The sequence below is a fragment of the Lissotriton helveticus genome, chromosome 7 (genome assembly GCF_964261635.1).
Source record: "Lissotriton helveticus chromosome 7, aLisHel1.1, whole genome shotgun sequence".
Taxonomy (NCBI): domain Eukaryota; kingdom Metazoa; phylum Chordata; class Amphibia; order Caudata; family Salamandridae; genus Lissotriton; species Lissotriton helveticus.
In genome coordinates, this window is record NC_136068.1 from 1,654,094,263 (window position 1) to 1,654,112,059 (window position 17,797).

The 17,797-nt window shown below is 42.1% G+C and overlaps 1 protein-coding gene across 1 annotated transcript in view; it reads right to left on the reverse strand.

Moving 5' to 3' along the window:
* Positions 1-570: 570 nt before the first annotated feature.
* Positions 571-17,797, reverse strand: part of LOC144767594 (nectin-3-like) — a 196,474-nt gene continuing 179,247 nt past the window's right edge. The window contains exon 5 of the mRNA XM_078651004.1: positions 571-948. Coding sequence (XP_078507130.1) covers positions 842-948 — 107 coding nt within the window. The 3' untranslated portion in view covers positions 571-841. The remainder of the gene's footprint in view (positions 949-17,797) is intronic.

Genomic DNA, 17,797 nt, shown 5'->3' on the forward strand with positions numbered 1-17,797 from the left:
TTCCCACCTTCCTGTCTTTTAGGGTCAATAAGGTCCACAGGGTGGCACCAGCAACTGCAGAACCAAAGTGAGACTGGAAATGTATAAACTTTTAGTAATACTTCGTATAAAAATGCATATATTTGTAAAAGTAAGAGTAAGGGTGTTGGGGCACTACATTGGTGTTCCTGTTAGTGTTAAAGCTTCCACGAAGCAGCACCCAGGATAATCTGCTGCCTGGCTCAATACTTAAAAAGATCCCAAAGAGTGGACTAATTGCATTGCAAATGCTTGTTTGTAATGGATATGTGTATTAATTAAAGTGTGTTGGTAATAGGAAATCCTCTTATTTGTAGCGGTAAATCCTATTTGTGTGTATTCTCCACTGGTGGATAATCCTCAAGTGGTATTAACTGTACACTTGGGATAGTAAAGCAGCAATCGGAGAATGTTCCATAACTACAGAGTAGTAAATCAGACTCTATGACTATGCTGATATTACATAACTTTGTATTGTTCATAAATGGTCTTGGTTGCAACATAAACGCGAAGTAAAAAAGCCTCAGACAATTCATACATAGGGAAATACAATGTGCACATAAAGGGTTTATTCAGTGACTCATCAACGACATGATTATCTAAGTCATAGTTTCTGAAGGTCCTTTTTCTCTTTCTAGACAGACATTTTTTTAATTGAACAAATACAAGAATAACTTTGAAATGCAGGATACATCAAACAGCCTCATGACAGTCCGGTAGGTAATGATGTGAACAGCACCGCAGATTATCATCACACATCTCTGCACAACCGGTGTTCTGTGCAACTACTGACTGAATGTGGAGCCCTCGCCTCTCCCGGCAGTCATTTAACTTTGAAGATCACCAGAACCATGATGAGGATCAGCAGCCGGTTCATGAACAGCAGTACGTAAAGGAGGATGGGTTCCTCGAAGTCATGCATTGGTAAAACTGAAAATAAAGTAACTGGTTTAATCAGCCACTCTGAGAAAGTGCATACAGTTGAACAATTCATTAATTACTACATTCATTCCTGAGTCAATTCCTAAAGTTCCATAGGAAACTGTTTGATAATCTGCTTTTGAAATTAGCTACGTTTATCAACAACTATATCAACCCACGGTAAATCACTTTGCTTTGTCACCTCTGCACTGGTATTTCTTCCGTGTACACTTCATTTGTTCTTCCATCATCTGTTTCTCTCGGTCTTTCTCTATTTATTCGACACTCCTAGCCTCTCAGCATTCCCATCTCCCTCCCAGGCAAACCCCGTTCAAGGTTCTTCACCAGTAAATTTCATGAACCAATCTTAAATGTTCCTAGTTGTGTACCATTTAATTGCACATCACATCCTGCATCACTCCCATTGGTGCACCCTGCACTGTTACTACATCACTCGATGGCCTGCACAGCTGAATGCACCAATCTTAGTCCTGCACCACTTATGCCCTATACCCCAGTCTTTCACTACCAATTTTCTGTGTCTGGTCATCCACTACTTCTGACCCTTTCCTTTTTACCCTTCCCATTGTACCCCTAGCTAAAAAGTAGTTTTACGTAAATAGATATGCAATGATTGGTCTTAGACCCACTTGCTCCAGACACAATCTGTCCTGTCATGTCAACACTTGGACCATGCAGGATAAAGTGCTCCTAGGTCCACAATCAGGACTCTGAACACCTATTCTTCTCTCATGTTATAGATGACCTCTCATAATAAAGTATTAGTTGCACCACATTTCTGTCACTGGACAACTAGCAATAAGGCTGACTCTTTGAGGAAGTTAACATTTGCTCTGTTCCTGGCGCGAGAAGGGATACAGTCAAAATGGGGGCATGCACCAAACTGCAATTAATGTGCACTGTCACTCACCCACTCTCAAAACCTAGGACGTATTACTAAGAGATGCCTTATTTTGAAACATGGACGGGTAACAGGAATATTTCTCTCAATCTTGACTGCACTCACAATGCAAGTCACCAAGAACAACTTATCTGCACTTTAAGATTTGTCAACACAAGTAATCTAACATTTGCATCGAAGAACATTTTCTAAGGTATGAGACGCTTGACAACACAGGAGGACTTCTAAATCTTTTGCAAAGTCGATATAAATAATTGTACATGAGAAGGATGTGCTGATGGAGGAAATATGAAGTAAAATGCAACAGGAATCCGAAAGTGCATCCTGAATATTACTTCTAAGGCTGTATGCCATGTACTTGTCAATCTCATTATCTGGTACTAGGAGATGCAGTCAAAGGCAACAATTCAGTCACACTTTTTGGAATGTTACACATCATTTATGCTGTAATCTATTCATTGTTATTACATTGCAGGGTTCTGAAAATGTGACTGTTTAACCCAAACCACTTTGTGACACATTGTGGTAGTGCAAAAAAGACAATGTCAAAGCTATTCAATATCAAATAGTAGGTGTCAGAGATTATTCTTAAATTTGCAGATTGAAAACCTGACGCACACCTCCACCGAGAGGCAGACACTCTAGTTGATCAATTGAAAAACCATGAATTTCTCATTGCTTTGATCCTCTGATGTGGTATAGAGTACAGTTCATGTTTTGAGTCCACTAACAAGTTTCTAATGGATACAGACAAAATAAGCTGTTTTAACAGCAAAAACTATAGCTACTGGGCTTGAAGTCAAAGCCGTCTTCAAAGACTGCAAGGAGGTGACATGTGAAAGACCCATTTGATTTTGAGTGTTGGGATGACATACTCCAAAAATCTATAGATACGTTTATGGTGGAATGTTTAAATGTTTTACTTAAAATATCAATAAATTCCATCTAAAAAAATGCAAATAAAGTAACATGATGAAATATGAGGCTTCTCATATAATATGAAGGAGCTTCCTAGCAGTGCATTTTTTTTGGGTGATGCAGGAACTTAAAGTTGGTATGGACATCGGAGATTGATGCAGTGAGCCTCAAAGACTCAAGTAAAACGCACTACATACCCACGAGAGTCTCAAGGCGCTGGAGGGTGTGGGGGGCGGGATGGGGTGCTACTGATCGAACAGCCAGGCCTTGAGTATCCTCCTGAAGGTCAGCAGGTCTTGGGTCTGTCGTAGGCTCAGTGGGAGGGTGTTCCATGTCTTGGTGGCGAGGTGGGAGAAGGATCTCCCACCGGTGGTTGTCCTTCGGATGCGCAGGACGGTGGCAAGTTAGAGGTCGGCGTAGCTGGCGGTTGGGGATGTAGAAGGAGAGTCGTCTGTTGAGGTAGGCTGGGCCAGTCTTGTGGAGTGCCTTTTGTGCGTGGGTGAGGAGCTTGAAGGATATCCTCTTGTTGACGGGGAGCCAGTGCAGGTTTCTCAGGTGGGGGGTGATGTGGCCGTGGCATGGTACGTCAAGGATCAGTCACGCCAAAATGTTTTGGATGCGTTGTAGTTGTTTGATGAGCTTGGTCGGGGCTCTGGTGTAGAAGGCGTTTCCGTAGTCGAGTCTGCTGCTGACGAGGCCCTGGGTGACTGTCTTTCTTGTATCTGTCGGGATCCATCTGTAAATCTTGCGGTGCATGCAGAGGGTGTTGAAGCAGAAGGAGGAGACAGCGCTGACTTGCTTGGTCATTAGACTAGCTTCTTAGTCCTAAAGACATGCTTCTGGAAAGCATTGAGGAACCACTTGATGTGCTTCAGTGCTGCAATCATCTGGATGCTTTCTCCGGTTGCTTTACACATTTGTCACCCTACACCAGTCTTGTTGGCCAGTGGAGATAGGAGCTTCACTAAGTTGAAGGTAATTACAAATAAATTGCTCTCAAACTTGAGCAAAGATAAAACGGTGTAAATTACAGTACTCTCTACTGAAAACAACATTACATACGATAAAAACATTTACCATCTCATAAACACATTTGCTGACAGAATGACCAGAAATTATAATTTGTATGGTACATGAGTACTTCAAAGAAAAAGGCCTCAACAAAATAACCGTCCTTTTCTAAAAATGATAGTTTTATTTATGAAGTTTATTTGGTCACAAATTGAAAAAAATAGAACAAATCATTTGTGAACATCTTTGCACTTCTGTGAGCTGTTTTCTAAGTCTATAGAAACATTTTGTTCCAATAACAGTTAATAACATGCAATAGAAACTGGAAAAGAAACAAAGAACAGCTTTTGTCATGTTGTCATAAATGTGTGCACCAACATTCATGCAGGTAGGTGGATTATTATTCCAAGAAAGGTTGGAAGAATGCTAAATTTGATTTCATGTAGGAGACAGGCAATGAAAAAAAGTTGTTCCTGAAGCACTAGTCCACAGTGAGCCTTAAGACTGGGGCACATGGTCGGAAACACTGGGATAAAAGCAGAGGGAAAAGATAACAAGCAGATGGATCAGAGAAAAGACACATCGCCATTCACCACCCTGGCACCGAATTTCCAGGCCTGATCGCATAGGGAAGATGCACAGGATCTTGGAAGAACATGCGATTTTGTGAGAGTGCCCATTTTGATTCATGGAAGCTGCATCAAAAAATAAATTAGACCTCAAACAACCAATAATACTTATAACTGTCTACTTAAGTCCAAAAAATACTGTTCACTGTACATCACAATTTACTGCACTATGGGAAGTAGTCAAAATTGTGTGCTATGAATATCCAGCCACTATGCTAATTATCTCAGGAAACTTTAATATGCACTTGTTTGCCAAAAACTGAGCTAACAAACCAAGTAGAGGGTTGAGACAGATGTGCCATTCTCAGGTCAATAAATATAATCTTATAATACTACAGGAAGAAGCTCAAAATTCCAACAAGAGTGTACCTACATTCAAAAAATCAGGACAACTTTCTATTATTGATTACTCCATCATTTCAATGGATCTTATATCCTCCTTCCTCAATAATCAAGTGATTCCTAGGATAGAAAGTGACCACAATCCACAATCAATCTCCCTGGTATTATCAGTCGCCCGACTGCATGAAGCAAGATCTATGGTAACCGGGTCAACGGCCTTTAGCTTGAAAAGGCTAGTGTGGAACTCGAGAATCCAGAAGGAAATATGGGAATTTTTAGAACCTGGAATTGCTAAGGCGTTAATTGAGAAAGTCAAGGGAAGTCTATGGTTGATATTTGGTCCTGTCTTTGTGCTTCATTTTTGGATCGCTTTCCTTCTCCAACTATATCAAAAGGGTCCATCATGAGGTCTAAAAAATCAGACTACTTCACCAAAAAAAGGAACTTAACAAAGCAATAAGGGTTGCATTTAGAAAAATGAATGGAGCCCTAGGAACTTCGGAACTTTGCAAACTAAAATGGCTTAGAAGGTCCCATAAAAATGAAAGATGGAAAGCCAAACATATGTACTACAAAGAAATATGTACTAAGCTGCATTTTTCCTTCAAAACAAAAAAAAATTAAATATGGTGGGGCATGATAAACAATTTTGAAAATGGTTGCAAAAGAGCAAATAGAGCTAATATAGCTAATATAGCCGAATCCTGTTGCGCGTCTTTTATTTCCAACCTTTATGGGGCATCCCCAGATGTATTGGTTAATAATAATACCATTCATCAAAAATCAAGCACGATGAGCAGCAAAGACGGTGAAACAGCCAGGAATTATCAGTATCACATTCAAGCCAAGCCACAAGTCAATGAGATATGGCAACTAGAACAAGTAAAAATGGCAATAAGCAGGATTAGATCAAATTGTGCACCAGGCCCAAACGGAATCCCAAATTCAATTTTTAAAGCTAAGCTTGATCTTTGGTCAGAGATCTTAACAACTCTGTTTAATGATGTTAATAAAACTAAAATACAGCTGATTAATAAAAGTGGCCCACAAGACAACCCAGTAAATTACAGGCTAATTGCCCTAACAGATGTGGAGGCAAAAATGTTCTCCAACGGTTTGCTGAATGATCTGGAAGCATGGGCCACAAAAGAAAATTTAATTCCAACACTCCAAACTGGGTTTCCAAGGGGCGAGTGATACATCACAAACTTGACCTTGCTGACTTTATTGGCTGAAAGAGCAAAGTATAGAAAGCAAAAGACATTTATTTGTTTTGTCGATCTTAAGGCTGCTTTTTATTCTGTCCCCTGTAATGTACTATGGGCTAAGCTATCTGAATGGGGTATTCCAAATCAATTGCTTGACATGATTAAGTTGCTATATGCCAATACGTGGGTCCAGGTTAAAGTCGCCCATTCTAAACTAAAAGTGGTCTTAAACAGGGTTGCGTTTTAGCACCATGCCCGTTAATCTTTTTATGGCAGACCTAAAAATGTCAATGCCCACTCTCCTACTCTCTTAGGAAAATATATCAAATATTTACACTATGCAGATGATACCATATTGTTAACCCCTTCGGTGCTGGTGACCGAACCGCTCCGTCACCAGCGTCGGTTGAGCTGTGCTGGTGACGGAGCGGTTCCGTCATGGCCCGCCCAGCTCGATAGAACGCTCATGCGCGGCACGAATTCCGCGCCTGCGCTGAGGGTTCTATTGAGCGGGGCGGGCCGTGACGGAACCGCTCCGTCATGAGCACAGCTCAACCGAGGCTCGTGACGGAGTGGCTCCGTCACGAGCATGCGGCCGCCGCGCGGCCGCCCAAATTCGTTAGCACTGCGGCGGAATAGCCGCCGCAGTGAAGGTGTTAAGCCACACTGCTATAGGTCTAAGAAAACTAGTGGATTCATTCAAAAATTGCATATCCGCTAATGGCCTACAAATGAATACCAAGAAGACAAAAATAATGACAATAGGTGGTACAAAATTAGACGAGAGAGTAGGGAAGATAAATGGGTTACATATTGAAACTGTGAAATTGTAAGTACTTGGGTATTACATCCGGTGATACATTGTCTTTTAAACAGCAAAAAGCTGAAGCTACAGCCTTATCTTTTGCTTCTAGAAAGTTGAGAGATATGTTGGTATGCCCAAACCATGAGCATTTACTTAAGGTCATGAAAACAAAGCTGATTCCCTCTTTGGATTACGGTTCAATGATTTTTTGAGGTAAAGACGCAAAAATCCTTCATAACCTACTAATAAAAGTTTTTAAATCTGTGTGTTGGGTTCCAAGGTATATTGGGCATGCCAATGTCAGATTGGAATTTGGTCTGAACAGACAAACTCTAATAAGATAATCTGCCTTTTTTAAATTGTTTCATTCTTTTTTTTGCTCAGATCAGGGCACCCTTGCGAACCAATGCTGGCAGGAGATAACGAGATATGTGCATGCTAAGGGCTGGAGAGTATATCTAAAGGAGAGTTTAAATAACTTTAAGTCGACGACCCCTTGAAGACGTAACCAGGAGCAAAGCGGGGTATAAACAGACACTAGATCGATCAGCTAACTTTCTATTGATTCTCTTAGACAAAGGCAAGCTCGCCAAAAAGAGTCACTCCTGGTCAGTAATAAATTCCATTCACTACATTAGAACCACAATCATATCTCACAACCCATTTAAAATAATTTGTAAGAGATAAATTCATGTTGTTATGGTTTGGGAGATATCCCACAAAGGATGGAATCCCTCCATGGGAACGAATTTGGCCCTCAAACAGCTGTAGGGTATGTGTTTTTTTTTTATAAAGAATCACTTATGCATATTGTAACCACTTGCCCTCAGATGTTAGAAGAGAGCCTTATTAAAATCCATCTTCAACAAATATGGGGTGAGAACAAGTCGACAAGCTGTAATAACTTGTCTCACTGGGTATACGCCTCGCCTGACCTCACAGTTTGTAAAGTTCATCCTCACCGCAGAAAAAAAGCTACTTTCTGAGTGTGACACCAGACATCAGTTGCATTCCTAGAATATTAATGACTGGTTTTTCAGGACATTGTGGTCAATCTTAAAAATGTTTTAAAAAAATTGCAGTCCCATAAAATTGTTCTTGAAGTTATGTGAATGGTCCTCAAACCGAAGTTTTAAAAGATTTTCATTGTTCGTAGTAATGGGGAATAATCCCAATACTACATCAATTGTTCGCTTGTGTGGGACTCTTCTGACGAGGAGAAATTATCCACTCTAATTAATTGTTCAGAATGTTGTTAGATGTTAGATGCTGCACAATTGCACTTTGATTATTGCTGCTAAATGTAAGTCTTACACAAGTGCTCCTTAAATACTGCTTCTAGTTGTAAGATTCTGAAAAGGTTCACTTTATCTATTACACCTTCATTTTTGTACGTTTATGAATATATTTTAGATTTGGGGGACGGTAGATAGCTCCTTTGAGAACGTTTTTGCTTTCCATTTGGAGTAATGGTTTTTGTGATTGGTGCGAAATATAAATCCATTTTAAAATGTTCCCTGATATTATTCACAAAGAAATATACTATATGGGTTTTTGCTTTTAAAAGTTGTGATATTAGCCTGATCGAATGGGTATATTTAAGGGCTCTTTCATTATCGCTGCTAGATGTAGGACATTGCACTAGAGCACTCTACAATGTACCTTGATATCATTTTAAAACAATGCAGTGTATGTGCTTTTTCGGATAAAGATGTGATTCCAGTCAGATCAAATTGGTATATTCATGTTTCTGTTATAACCCAAAGTGTTTTTAATCTTGTTTGTAATGATTTTAATTAATCATCAAATAAAGCATTTCTCTCACCGAGAAAAGGATTAACATTTCAAAGTCAGGCATCCTGTACAAAACAATACAGTGATCTTTTTTTTAATCAGTCACATCGATTACAAAGCATGTGCCAGCCATTTAAAGAGTAGACCGAAACATAAGAGCAGCTGTAATAAATCTGAACAAATGAAGCAGGAGTCAACAAAGTGCATATGGTACTGAGAAAAGAAAATGACGAAGTCCACAATTAATGTTAACAGCAAAGAGCACCAACCAAAGAGCACAAAAAATTGTCAAGTTAATGAGAGAGTAAATCCCACAAAACAAAGTGAAAACTAGCAGGGTCTGATTGGGACAAAATATAGGTCTGTTCACCAAAATAAAAGTGCCCCATTAGCAAACTGGCCAATTAAAAAAGTGGCCCACATTTGGAAATCAGGCCGCTTTTGAATGCATAAATACCCATATTAGAGGCATTTTGCAAGGTATGTGGGACTGCATGCATGTGTTTTATGGTAATATTTGTGGCAATATCAGGGAAATGAATAATAAAAAGTGACCCACCTGCCAATTAAAATGATCCCCAAACTGTAAAATAATCTGCCCACAAATTATTTTGTCAGATCAGCATACCATAGGGCCACTGCCTGATTGCCCTTTAGGTCGGTCCGACCCTGAAAGCTAAATGACAACAATCAACACTGAAGGCTTGGTGCTCAAGAAACTTATACCCAGAGGTCACCTATAGACGTAAGTGCACCAATGAATTAAAAAAAGTAGATGTGGTGCCAGTACACTCTGGAAGTGATGAAGAAGCATTAGACACTTGCAAATGATTTTCACCTCCGATTATTGAGTTGCTTTAGTAAATTGATATTAACACATGCGAAATCCAGCTGGACAGGCTCAGCTTTAGATCGTCTCAAAGTTGGTAATATTAGCATCTTTTATTTGAGGCATAGTGGCTAAGATGTTTACAGTAGTCAGGGGTGTTTTTTTGGTATGTCACCATACATATACATATTACTCACAAAGGGACATGGAGATTTAACAAAGCACTAAAGGGCATCCTCCCCATCATACATCACATTCGGCAGGAGAATCACATGCAGTGTGTTTCATATGGTGATGCAATCCTAAATAGATGATAAAGCACAAAGAACGTTGACACTAGGGGGCATATTTGCAAGCCCCTATTGCCACGGGAACATCACTTTTTACAAAGTTCCCATGGCGATAGGGGCTTCGTCTTATTTACAGGGCAGCATTAAGCCACTTAACTAGGCTTAACGCGGCCTTGTAAATAAGGCCCCCTTTCACACTATTCTTAGCGTGTAAGAGGAGGGTAATGGGTGTTGCTGTGGGCATTCCACAGCAACACCCTTTGACTCTGACCCTGCCCCCTATTTACAAGGGAGGCGTAATTAGGAGGCAGCACCAGAATTAAGACCAGGGAAACATGGTCTTAAACAGGGGAAACGAGTAAAAAAGATGTATCTCTCCTAGTTTTTGCTGTTTCCATGTGTGCTGCCTTGTACAGCACACATAGAAACAGCAAATTTCCAATGATTGTTTATCTGCAGGAAGGTCTTCCTTCCTGCAGATAAACAATTATTGGCAAAAAAATACTGTTTTTTCACTTCCATGTGTACTGGATTATGCAGCATACATAGACGTTACAAAACAGCAGTTAAAAATGTTCCCCTCAACACAGGCACCCTTGCACTTTTGTGCAAGGGAGCCTGCATTGGCGCTAGGCAGTTAAAGTTAATGCCAGCGCAGGAGGAAACGCAGGACTGCACCATATTCTAGTAAATATGGTGCAGCCCTGTATTTTTAAAGTGACAAAGCGTGTCATCAGCCTTCTTGTCCTAACAACATACTTCACCACTTTACTGTAAATATGCCCCTAGGTTAGTGCCCCAACACTGTGCAACTGTGCCTGAGGAAAGAGTATCCCAAAATTCAACTTCTTCCCTCGAAGTCCCTCCCCAAGGAATAGAGGGTGATAGACTTTGGGACAGCCACTAGACGACTTTCTACAAGCAGTAGTATAAACAAAAGTTTGAATTTCTCATTGATCCAATAGACCATGCGGATGGAATCTGACTGCACATCATTGAGGAATGTCTATCAGCAGTGGCACAACACAAGCTCATTGATAAAACGACTTGAAAAAAAGCAAAGGAAAGAGGGAGGAAAGCAGCAGTTAATATTACAAGTGAGGAACTGAGACACGACTTACATGACTTTAAACCAAAGCAAGAAACTCCAATTGTCCTCCGCCATTGTTAATAAGATGAGAAGGAATTTTGGTCTGTCCGATCTGAGTGAGACTCCCTAGCACCAAGCAGTGCTCCATGTGAGAAAGCATTTGAAAGCAGTCAGTGCGTGATGGATAGCAAATGCAAATGTGACATTTCATTCTTCAGTGACTGAACTTTAGCTTTGAACTGAAATTTAACTTACTATTTCTGGAGAAATAAGAAGCATATGGGTAGAGAAAGTGATTTAGACTTTGATGGTCCCTAAAAACCCATCAATGTCTGAACGAAATATTAAAATCGTGCAGAAGAATTTTAACCACCATACTATCTCTATGATGGATACAATTCTGTCAGTAGATTCCCCTCCATATCATTCTTTCCATACACTGGAGGATTTCTGTTGCCACCTGTGAGAAAGTGAATTATTCATTAGGGTGGATGGGAGCCCAGTGCAAACAATAATTGTCAATTCTTCTTGGATCCAGTTGAATGTTTCAGTAATTTAAATCTGAGCTTAACCCTGGGTAGCTACGGCACGGAGCATACAGGTTAAACTTAAGAAACTGTCAGATAGACCAACCAGGTTCAACCATGTTAGACGTTTTACCTTGGATCGTTTTCCTAGAAGTCAAAATCCTTCAGCAAGGAAAGGCAGTGCTGTATATGAGGAGGGCTCAACAACGTTGGACAGGTTTTAGACAAGGTCTTGTGAAGCCAATAGGTTTGCCTGGCAAAGCTCGTATCGGGAAGTTTGAATATCCTGCCCAGGGAAGTCCTCTCAGATACTTTTCACACTTTCCCCCTGCAAAGATTTTTACCTTCGGACTCATATTCTGACTTCAGAATCCTCTAGTAGAGCAAGGCTGTATTCGAAAAGGGCTCCATAAGCATTGATACCTAGTCATCGAAGTCCTGCTGAATTAGATTGTATGCTGGGGAGAAGCTCCAAGTTGTGGAAAACTGTTTCTTCATGCCAACTGAGTTGCAGTTTAAAACTGCAGCAGCCAGGCTACAGTGGTAGGCCTGGAGCCATGTTTGTCTTGCCACACTATTAGATGGCACAGTAGTGCTGTAGTCCATAGATAACATTTCATTTTCATGTTTTGGGTGTACATAATTTACCATATATTATGGACTTGTAAGAAAGTTAAATATGCCAAATAGGAAATTAGCTCATTTAGGAATTAGGATGCATGCACTCTGATTTTGGAATAGCAAGGTCCCAGTGCACTGAGTAAAAAAAAAAATCCCATTACCTTTTATGTTTTTTGATGTATCACCCTGGATGGCAAGGGTGGCCCCAGATGTGGGGTCTGGTGACTGGACCCAACTTCACCCTAATGGTGAGCCCAAATCAGGGCGACACCGGTCTTCGTTGTTTGTGTCCTGCTTGAAGGATGACCAGTTCTGGCAGATCAGGCTAGACTGTTCCTATTGGAGCATGGCCAAAACTGATTTTCAAAAGTCTGGATCCAAACTGAGTGGGCATGGTGGGCAAAAGAATAATGGGCTGGAATGCTACCCTGAGAGATTGCCACTGGTTATACGTATTTCAAGCATTCCTCCAACACCTTTTGTGTTTCAGAGCCAGAAAGCCAGCAGGATCAGTCCCAATAAGTGGCCAAGATAGACAGAGCTACTTTCTCACATCACCAAACTACAAATCAGATGAAATATTTTTGTGTGACATTAACTCTTAGCCACTAGAGCTAAACTGAAGGAACATTGCAATGGAAAATCAGAAAAGAGAAATATTTAAGTGCTCAACAGAGAGATGCATTACTTTGGCTCTACCGCATGAGAAGCATTCTTCATATGTCTTGGATCAAGGAGTGTTGACTAGCTAGGTGTTAGAGCAAGTTGTCACTGTAAGTATTACAGGTCTGAAGTGAATAATTTGAATGTAATACTATTTTCTTAAGGTCCTGTAACCATTAGCAATTAAGGGTGAACAAGATCTAAACCAAAAATCTTTCCTTGCCCTTTTGTCTTGGAATTCGACTTAGACATAAGTATTAGAGAGAGTAAGAAGTATTTCCACTAGGAAAATAAGGAGAAGTTAGGGTAAGGAGAACACCTCTATGCAAAGATAAATGAAGCCAGTAATTGCAGACCTTTTCCCCTCTATTGTTGATGAAAGGAAGTTTGTCACAGGATTGTTTGCAAAAATATTGCCTGACAGAAATATTGCATACTAAACATAATTTACAAACATATTGTCCCATAGACTTTAGTAAGCAATGTTTATGACCAGCTAACTATATGAAAGTACTTCTCAAGCAACAGCCACAATACTTGTTAGGGTGAACCACAAAGGGTCACTATATTAACCTCTGGTAGCTTGGCATCAAATCAGTCAGGCTTAGCTGAGAGGCGATGAGTTAAGTATTTATGCAGCACACAAAAAGTAACGTAGTGAAAACACAACACATGAAAAGTCCAACACCAATTTAGAAAAATAGAGTAAATGTTAATACATTATTTGACCTCTAAACAATAGAAATGTAATCAGCAGAATCGAAGATATGCAATTTCAAAGATTTATGGTAAGTGTTGCATCTAAAAGCACAAAGCGCCACTAGCGTGAATCTGGTCGCTGGAGACCGAGTGAAAGTCACAAGCTCAGACTGACCATGATTGATCATGGGCCAGATACAGGGACCAGCTTAGTTCATCTGAAAAAGTTACTAGTTCAAAGAGTTCAGTTTACAGTGGAGGATGGCATTTGGAGCAGGGAGAGTGTCGTGAATGGTCGTCACTGTAGCGTTAAGAGCCGGTTGGGCGACGCAGATGGCCGTCACTGGAGTGCAAAGATCCGGTTGAGTGTCGCAGATGGTCGTTGCTGGAGCTTCACATTGATGTTCAATGTAGGCTATTGATTCCGTAGCTCGAAATGCAGATCTTGCGCTGCTGGTTGTCACTGGCAGTTTCTGTAGCATGAAGAGTTGTGTTCATCAGGGCTTCGCTTTGTGGTCGGCATGGGTGGCAAGATCTTGGTACAAATTGGCCTGTGCAAGGTTGTGAAGAGCCCAAATCTACAGAATGTCTCCTTTACTTCCAAGAGGAGTTCAACTGTTGCCAGACCAAGAGTGAAAAGGCACGACTTTGGGAGCTGGAACTTACTCCGGCAGAGTTCAGCAGGTCCTGTTGATGATGCAGGCAGAGCCACTCACAGCAGGTGAGCTGGGAAGTTGTAAAGAGGTCTCTGGAGCTTGTTGTGTCCCAGTACATCAGAACAGAAGGCCTGCAGATAGCATTTGGAGTCACACAGGTAGCCTGGGATCTAGGGAACATGTACAGTTTTCCTTCTCAGACAGCAGGGCAGGGCTCAAGTGGCAGGGCAATCTGTAAAATCAGGAATAATCTTCCATAAAATGAATAAAAGTAAGTTTATTCAGGAGAAGGAATTGTCCCATCCATCAGCTTGATCTGGTCAGATGCAACTGACTCTCTGAGCACACATATACATTCCATTGCCATGGAGCTGCTTGAACAATAACTAAAACCCTTAAAGGAACAACAAGGTAAATGTAAGTAAAAGGCACAATGTTACACACCTTCCTCCAATACAAACAAATATCAATAATAAGAAATGCCAATGGAATATGATATACAGTGTAATAATATCTAAGAACTCTTTGAATCTGGATGGTACATTTTTTTTCCTACATTCTCGCTGGATAGGGGTTGGAACCTTAGATGTGGTATTAGGCTCCACTATATCACCCTTGTTTTTGTCATTGATTAGTGCTTTATTTTTCAGTACAACCACCCTATTTAAATTCCATATGCAAGAGTCTTCAGTCTTTATGGCACTTCTTAAGACTTTGATGACTTAGTGGGATTTAGAAAACAAACTTGAAGATTTCTCACCCAAAGGTGTCCTAATCATGACCAAATCTACCGCTTGGACACTGTTGGAACCGGCCCTTCTTGCAGGGTCATCCCCAAACTTTTTGCTTCTTCCTCCCTTATTTTTCCTGACCCGTGGCTGTTGGCAATAGGACTCTGCGCACTTTACCACTGCTGATCAGTGCTAAAGTGCATATACTCTCTGTGTAAATTGTTATTATGATTGGATATACATGATTGGCATATTTGTATCACCATGAAGTCCCTAGTAAAGTGCACTGAGTGTGCCAGGGCTGATGATGACAAATGCTACTAGTGGGCCTGCAGCACTGATTGCGCCACCCACATGAGTAGCCCTAAAATGGTGTCTCAGGCCTGCCACCGCAGTGCCTGCATGCAGTCTGTGAACTGCCATGTCCTCCTGGTCAGTGTCCCCAATGACCAGGCCTAACCCTTCCCTTTTTGTGCACATTGGTCACCCCTATGGAAGGCACAAGGTACCTCCCTGGGCAGGGTGCAGTGTATGTGAAAGGTAGAGCATGTACTGGTGCAGGTGACATGCTCTGGTAGTGAATGACAGCCATTTTCGTTTTTCACTATTGTAAGGCTATCTTGCTCCATAGATTAACATGGGGGATGCTGGCTACAGTGGCTACCATCATTTCTTCTCATAGGAACACGATAGGACATAAGAGTCTAGTATCCCTGAACTCAGAATTTGATAACACATCTTTTAGGAAAGGTTGTTTTTAAATCCTGTGTTTGAGAACAGCACTTTTAGAAAGTTGCTGATCTCTTGTCTGAACTTTCTGTGTGCCTTGGCCTGTTTCTGTATTGACTATCTGGTTTGAGAGTGACAGGGACTGGAGATTCCCCAAGAGGCTGGCCGAGTCAGCCCTAGGCTGAATGACTGCATTTGCAACTTGGGTGGTGGGAGGAGTTAGCACCTGGGCCTGAATAGGACTGTGCCCCGCCCCCACTGTGCTGGCTCCACTCCCTGTGGTGCGTCTGATGTCTCTGCCCTGCACTGTGAAAGGAGAGATGGAATCATGTCAACAAAGTGCTCCAGGGCTGTGCTTTCCCTCCACAATGCTGGCTCCAGCTCCTGCTGGGTGGCTGACGACCCTGCCCCTCTCTCTGAAAGGAAGGGGAGGCCAGGAAAACAAAGTGCTCAAGGAACACCCAGAACTAGTTCAGACCGGGCTTAGAGCCCTCCTGCACAAAGGGAACAAATACTTTTAGGGGCATAAGTACAGGACCCGTGACTACAGAAAATTAGATCATCCTGGAATCAAGAAGGAACCTCTGCGAAGGAGAAAGCTGAAACTGAAGAAGGAAGATTGTCCAGCTGTTGCTCTGCTGGATTGCCCTGCTGTTGCTTTGCTGCCAAGGAGAGGGGAAGGACTTTGCTTTGTGCTGTGTCCCCTTGCTTGAAGGAATCTCCAAGAGCCTGAGAAGAGCTGGATCCCTGTTCTGAAGTCCCAGGAACAAAAGGACTTCACCCCCAGCTCCCCCTGAGCTCTACTGAGAGAGTTCTGTCCTTCCTGGAGTGCTTGGCCCATGTGTGGTGCCTCTGGAAGTTGTACCTGTGTTGGGAAGCTGGAAACTAAGCTAATGAGACTTCGCTACAGAGAAGTTATCGCATCGCTCGCTGCGGAGCGCATCTCCGACAGTGCGAGGAAATTCCCGCTGCTACGAAGGTCGAGATCGTCGCAGCGCCTGTTGCCGCAGTCAGAGCCATCGCATCCTTCGTTTGCGGAACGCACCTGATCGGTGCGGGAAATCTAACATCGCTGCGAGTGTCGTCGTAGAGCCTGTCGTCGCTGGGAGAGATCGCCGCACTGCCTGCTTGCGGACCGCATCACGTCGCTGCGAGAGTCATCGTCGAAGCCATCGCATCGAGGAGCTGCGAGAGAGAAAATCACCGCTGGTTCGCACATCGTCGCCCCGGAGATCGTCGCAACTCCAAAGATCGTCGCATTGTGCCTTTGCGAGAACAAACTTCCTACGGAACCTACGCACCGGAATCCATACAAGTGGCCTTCCTTCCCCTACAGACCGGACTCGTCGCAACACGCCCGCTGCTGCAGCGGGGCTGTCGCAAACGCCTCCCCAGGGTCTCAGGAGCAACACATCGCTTGTTTTCCACCGCACCAGTTTCTACTTTTGGAACTTTGTCGCAACTAAAGGTACTGTGAGCTAAACATGACGCAACTGTGAACTTTTCACGTAACTGTGGATTATTTTTATCGCAACCTAAAGAATTTTAACGCATCCTGAAGAATTTTTATCGCAACCTTAAGAACTCTTTTGAAACCATATTCTTGAACTGTGTATGTTGGATTTTTGTCGTTTTGGTCTTGTGTAGTTTAGATTAAATATCTTTATTTTTCTAAAACTGTTGTGGAATCAGTGTGTTTTGTTTTCACTGTGTTACTGTGAGTGTTGGTACAAATACTTTACACATTGCCTCTGGTTAGCCTAGACTGCTCGTGCCAAGCTACCTAGAGGGTGAGCAGGGGTTATCTCAGAGGGTTTCCTCCTTACCCTGACTAGAAGCAATGGTCCCTATTTGGACAGTGGTACCTACCTCCGCCAACTAGAGACCCCCATTTCTAACATTGTTGGTCAGCGGGGGGGATTTGAACTTGTGTTTGTACTAGACCCACAGTTATTGGTGTACATCACTAGTGAGTGCAGACCACTACGCCACCACATACTGTTTGTTTTTTCCGGTGTCCTCCTGAAAGTATTTTTTGGATATTGAGACTCTAGCTAGTGTTGCGCCTGTAAAATCCTGCCAAAATGAAAGTCAACTTTTTTCACCTGTGCATCTACACAGAAGAGGAGATAAAAGCCTTTTGCAGAAGAGGGGCTGCCCGTGCAGAAAGGTTCCACAAGGAGGGATCTTGAGGCATGCCTGTATTCCCATGATGCCAGAATTTGGGAAGCAACATTAGCAGATGATTCTGAGGAGGAGGACTTGTCTGACAGTGAGGAAGAGAAAGATGAGTGGCTCCTTGCTACTAAGCAAAGGTGCAGAGAAATAGACCGGCTAAGCAAGGAAGGTATGATCCGGTGGGCCTTAGCCCAGAAAGAAAAATGGGACGCTCAA